Genomic DNA, 6,281 nt, shown 5'->3' with positions numbered 1-6,281 from the left:
TTATTCTCTTTTATATATTCTTGAGTTATTTGTTGTCAATAGAAAACACTATCTGTAGCTTTGACTAAAAATAATACAAGAGAGCATTTATCAACTCGTGGCTCAAGAATTTCTAATGATTTATAAAAATGTTTGGGTGTCAAAAAATGTGGTGGTAATGGAGTCTGTTTCCATTTCAGTTTTTTTTTTTTAATTCCCTAAGGCAAAAGAAAAAGAATACCAAAAGGAACCAGAAGAAAGTAGGGGGGTGGGAGAGAGAAGAAGAGGAATAATCAAAGCTTGCAATTTGGAGTATCTACCCTTATAACTTTCAATTTGAGTTTCATTCTGGAAATGACTGCTTCTTTTCTGCCTTTATATCCTAGTTCACTCATTCAGCAAATATTAATGGAGTCCTTACTAGGTGCCGGTCACTGTTTTTTATGTATTCCCTCTGCCTGGACTTTATTTTTCTTTTTCCTTTTCTGCATAGTGAACTCCTATTTATCCTGTGTGATATAACTCAAATATTGTCTACTTATAAAAGATGGAATTCTGCTTCTGGCTGTAATGGAGTGAAAGGCTAACATTCCCACTAAGAACAACTAGAAAATCTAGATAAAAGTCCATAAGAATCGTGTTTGCAGGCATCAGAGAGCTGCCAAGGCAGTTTGCTGAGGTGAGCCCAACATCGTGTATGTTGCTTTTCTCCTTAAAACAGTTGCTAAAATCTTAAATAGCTAAAAGCAGAGCAAAGTTTATGGCAGTCTCATGGTGTTAAGGAAACTAAAAATTTGAATTTTACCTCACCAAAGAGGAGGTGAGTGTAGTTAATATCCAGGCTTTCAACTGGGATCCATAGGCATTGGGCTTCACAAAGACTATAATACCTCCTCAGGTTGATTTAACCCCTGTTGGATTAAGGTGAATTTAGATATTCTAGCTTCCAATTAGAGTTCTTTCTAGAGGAGGATAACATCATTTAGAGGCTCTATAATTTTTCTGTATGGGAATTTGATACAAAGCTACCAGGCAGAACAAAAAACAGGCCCAAGGGAGTTTAGGGGTGAAGAGAAGCAGAGAACAGACTAATAGGTGACCCAGAAATCAGAATTATCCAAAATGGACTTTAAAATAACTGTGATAGGTTCAGCAATATAGACAATAAGATTGAGAATTTCACCAGAGACCGAGAATCTATAAACATATAAACAAATGGAAATTTTATAACTGAAAAAGTCACTGACATTATGAACTCAATAGATGGGTTTAACAGCAGCAAGAACTGAAATTACCTCCACCCTCAGTGAAGTTGCAAATGAAGAGTACATTAGTAAACCAGAAGGAACAAGATTATGCTATGGAAAGCCATAAGTATTAACAATAAAGAAAAGGGAAAAAGGGATATATGGGACATGGTGAAAAGTCTAACATATATGTAATTTGAGTCCCAAAAAGGGAAGAGAGAGAGAATGGAGCAGAAGCATCATTTGAAGTGATAATGGCCAAGAACTCTTCAAAAGTGACCAATGAGAAAAGAAGTGCTTTGAATTCTTAGGATTAAAAAAACAATTAAGCATACCACTGTAAAACTGCTAAAAACCAAAGACAATCTTGAAAGAAAGCGGGGTGGGGGGCGGAGGAAGCACATTACCATCCAAAGAGCAACCATGAGACAGACAGCTAACTTCTCAATAGAAAAGATGGAAGCCAGAACAACAAAATTATAGTCATGTGTCGCTTAATGACAGGGATACATTCCGAGAAATGCATCTTTAGGTGATTTTGTCCTTATACAAACATCAAAAAGTATACTTACACAAACTGAGATGGTATAGCCTACTACACACCTAGGCTATATGTTATAGCCTCTTGCTCCTCAGCTACAGACCTGTACAGCATGTTACTGAACTGAATACTGTAGGCAATTTTAGCACAATGGTAAGTATTTGTGTATCTAAACAGAGAAAAGATGCGATAAAAATATGGTATTATAATCTTACGGAACTACTGTTGCATATGTGGTCTGTTATTGACTAAAATGTCCTTATATGGTACGTAACTGTACAGCTTAAATGAAAAATCCAAAAATCAACAAGGCTCAGTCCCTATTTTCAAAGTGGTCACTGTCTAGGGGAGAAAGTTAGCAAGAATGATGATGGTTAATAAAAGCTACGTATTTTGAGTACTTGTGCTAGGCACTGTGCTGTGCTTTTTTTGTAGCATCTAATGTTCACGACAATCTAGTGAGGTAGATACTATTCCCTTTTTTCCTGAGGAAACACAGGAAATAATGTAAGTTGTCCAAGGTCTCACCACTGAGATAAAAACCCAAGTCTGTCTAACTTTAAAGCATGTTCCTCTGGTGCTTTACACCGCTGTCAGATGGCGGCTTAGGAGAGAAAGAACTGTGTGGTGAAATAGCATGCAAGAGTCAAAATAAATTCCAGTGTCGATGTCTTGGAGAAGGTGGTGTAGATAGATGGCCTGGACCTCAAAGGATGAGCAGACACAGAATAATGTTTGATGGCCTGGAAGTGGATTTGAAGAAATAAAAGCCTTTACTCTGATTAAAAAGAGATTTTCAAAGAAGGCAACAGAAGTGTGTAATGAACTTGAGATGCCTGAGTGCTATTTCTCAGGATGAGGATCTAAGGGTCTAGATGTGCCATCTACAGACTTTCAACCAAGTGCCTTGTTTTGAGGCCCTCTGAACCCTCCTCCTTAAAGAGGTATCTGGCATCTCCAATTCCTGAATGTTCCTGAACTTCCTTGCTGTGTCAATCTTGGGATCATACTATACAAATAATCTTACAGCCAGCATTTTTTACTTAATGTTTCATAATGAGCATTTTTCCAAAAAGTGCTTATTGCTAAAATATCCCTATGTAACCATCTTTAAGCCACCACAGAGGGAGAGTTCTAGATTCCTGCCAGAGGTTAAGCCAAGCTAGTCACACATGTAATTCACGTGCTTATAAAACAGCAGGAAGGAAAAAAACTTGCATATAAAATAAATTGTATCTTAGGACATCTACCCTCATCCCAACACATCTTCGATGGTTTAACTACTAAAAGTGACAGCATGAGGCCAGAGAAAGCTCACATCTCAACACATTAGAATAATTTTAAGTAGCCTGTTACGTTACGTACATTTTTAGTGCAGGTGCTGTAACAGTGACCTGAATTAACAGTGGCATAACAAGATAGAAGTTTTGCTCTTTCACCGCAATCTCAGTGTGATGTGACAGCTCCACCTAGGATCCTTCCATCCTGTTGCTCTGTCATTCCCAGGGTGTTTCCACTGGCCACATGATTAAAGATGGCTAATACAGCTTAGCCCGTGGGAAAGGGGAAATATGGCACAGGAAGCACACTTCTTCCTTTTAAAGGCCAGACCTCTATGTTGAACATTTCACTTCTGCTTATACCTCATTATCCAGAAGTTATGAGAAGACTGGAAATAATCTAGCGTGGTGGCCATGTGCTCTGTGCTATATAAGAAACTGAGGTCAGTACTGGGGACAGCTCATGGTCTCTGTCATATTCTGAGTTTAGTAAAATCGAGAGTGTTGAATTAATTTAGATTAATGTAGCTGATTGGTAAATTCTGATCTTTGTAGTAGGGCTTTTTTCTACTTGTTTATATGAAAAATGTAATATATACCAAACTTAAAAATAAAACCTATATAGATAAAATCATTAAGACTTTACCTATATACACCTAAGAGAATGGGGAAGCTTAATGCTTTATATTCCTGTATTCACTGGAATTAAGTAAAATCCTTTTCTCCTTTTTCTATTTTGGCCAGCGAAATCAAGCTCTTACATTCTTACTTTTGCTCATAATTCTAACTAATGAGATTCTAGAGCCTAGGCTTAAAAATGCATATCTTCATAATGAACCAAAAGAGACCAAGGTAAAGATGAAGGAGATGCCCCTCTACAGCAACAGAGGAAGAGATATGGTTCTGTTTTCACAGAATTAGTTCAAAGACTGCTTTGATGAAGTGTTAAATTAAGAACATTCATAAGAACTTCAATCTTGTTTCCCTGTGCAACGTGAAAACTTGTCTGAATATTCATAATCTAGCAACTTGGTCTTTGTTCTCAAAGGTATAATTTGAACAAAAGGGCCTTGTAAAAACTCTTAAGACTTTTGAGATTGTTATTATAAACTGCAAAGATAACCTTCAAAGAGAAGTCTATAATTCTGATTGGTTGTCTTCCTTGATAGTTTGTTGCCTTGGTAATAATGCTATAATTTGCATATCTGAATTCCCAAACAACCTAAAGACTTGTAACTTTCCTCTTTCAAATCAGAAGAGAATCATTGGCACATTTCTCTTTTCCCACATGTAAAATGGAGAGAAACAAATTCCTACTACGCTGATTTCTTATTTTAACAAAGATTTAATAAGCGAAATTGCCTTTTTGTGCATGGGAAAATTTAATATCTAATTTCCTTAATTTCAGGAATTCATGTAATTCTTACTCTTAAGTTACTTAATGTGGTTTTTCTTTTTCCACAGACTGTCCTTCATCCACCTGGGTTCAGTTCCAGGGCAGTTGTTACATTTTTCTTCAAGAAGCTATCAAAGTAGAAGGCATAGAGGATGTCAGAAATCAGTGTACTGACCGTGGTAAGGGGCTTATTCTTTTTTTGTGTGTGTTTTTACAAATTAGTAAATAGTGTTCACTGATTTCTTTTAAAAAATAATTTTGTTGTGTCTCACTTTTAACTGGGTAGTTAGAATTAATATACAGCTTTTATTCTACAACATACAAGCCACAGGCAGTGAAATTGAGTGTACACTTAATCCTGAAGTTGGAAGACAGTTGTTGGACAATATTGTCCAAAAGAGAGTGACAGAAGCTTAGCAACATAATGTCTATTTAATGTGCATACCCTGTGCCAGGCATTGTGATTCAGCACATGATATACTTTACCTGGCTTTAATTATCATAACAAACCCATGAAAGTAGTTTATTATTATCTTCCTTTATCAAGAGAAGAAATTAAATTCAGCTATTTGTTCAAGGTCACACAGGTAATAATTGGCAGAGCCAGGATTCAAATCTAGGACTGTTGGATTTTAGGCTTAGAGTTCTTAATCACTTTGTTATTCTGCCCTGAAAGTGCTATTTCAGGCATGCAATGTGGGCAGAAATCAGACTACATAGGACCATGAAGTGAGACTATGGTAAAGAAGAGTACATTAAGGAAAAATGATAAAAAGGCTATTTGCAAACCCCCAAACTATGAACATCTATTATGCATCAATAAAAAAATAATAAAACAAAAAATCCAGCATGGTACTCACATAAAAAGAGACACATTGACCAGTGGAACAGAATAGAGAGCCCAGAAATAAATCCACACATTTACAGTCGATTGATTTTTGACAAAGATGCCAAGAATGAACAATGGGGAAAACACAGTCTCTTTAATAAATGGTGTTGGGAAAACTGGATATCCACATGTAGAAGAATGAAATGGGACCTTTATCTCATATCATATGCAAAAATCAACTCAAAATGGACAACTAACTAACTCAAACATAAGACACTAAACTATAAAACTACTAGAAGAAAATATAGAGGAAAAGCTCTGTAACATTGGTCTGGGCAATGATTATTTGGGTATGACCCCAAAAGCATGGGCAACAAAAGCAAAAAGAGACAAATGGAATTATATCAAACTAAAAAGCTTCTGTATGGCAAAGAAAACAATCAACAAAATGAATAGACAACCTATGAAAGGGGAGAAAATATTTGCAAATCATACAGCTGATAAGGGATTCATATCCAAAATAAATAAGAACTCAGCACAATAGCAAGAAAACAAATAAACTGATTATAAATGGGCCAACGACCTGAATTTTTCAAAGGAAGACATACAGATGGTCAATAGGTATATGAAAAATGCTCAACATCACTAATCATTAGGGAAATGCAAATCAAAACCACAATGAGCTATCACCTCATACCTGTTAGAATGGCTATTATCAAAAAGACAAAAGATGTATGTTGGCGAGGATGTGGAGAAAAGGAATCCTTGCACACTGTTGGTAGGAATGTAAATTAGTATATCCATTATGGAAAACAATATGGAAGTTCCTTAAAAATTTAGAAAGGGTTTTAAGATTGCCAAGTTCTCCTTCAACAAAGAGTATTGACATTTATTGGAAATTTACACAAGATCTTTCTTTGTATTAAAAGCACTCCTAAATATTAAGTTTTGAGATTTGATAAACAGGAGGGGGAAAAGGTTATTTGTTGGGAAATATATTTATAATTTG

The 6,281-nt window shown here is 35.8% G+C and overlaps 1 protein-coding gene across 1 annotated transcript in view; it reads left to right on the top strand.

Moving 5' to 3' along the window:
* The window catches only part of LOC105819537 (lymphocyte antigen 75), a 145,098-nt gene that overhangs the window by 123,945 nt on the left and 14,872 nt on the right, over window positions 1-6,281 (top strand). The window contains 1 exon segment of the mRNA XM_012655813.1: window positions 4,512-4,622. Within this exon segment, the coding sequence (XP_012511267.1) occupies window positions 4,512-4,622 (111 nt within the window).

The sequence above is a fragment of the Propithecus coquereli genome, unplaced genomic scaffold, assembly GCF_000956105.1.
Source record: "Propithecus coquereli isolate 6110/MARCELLA unplaced genomic scaffold, Pcoq_1.0 Scaffold49, whole genome shotgun sequence".
Lineage (NCBI taxonomy): Eukaryota > Metazoa > Chordata > Mammalia > Primates > Indriidae > Propithecus > Propithecus coquereli.
Note: the sequence above shows the minus strand (reverse complement) of the source record. Positions and strands in the feature narration are given on the sequence as shown.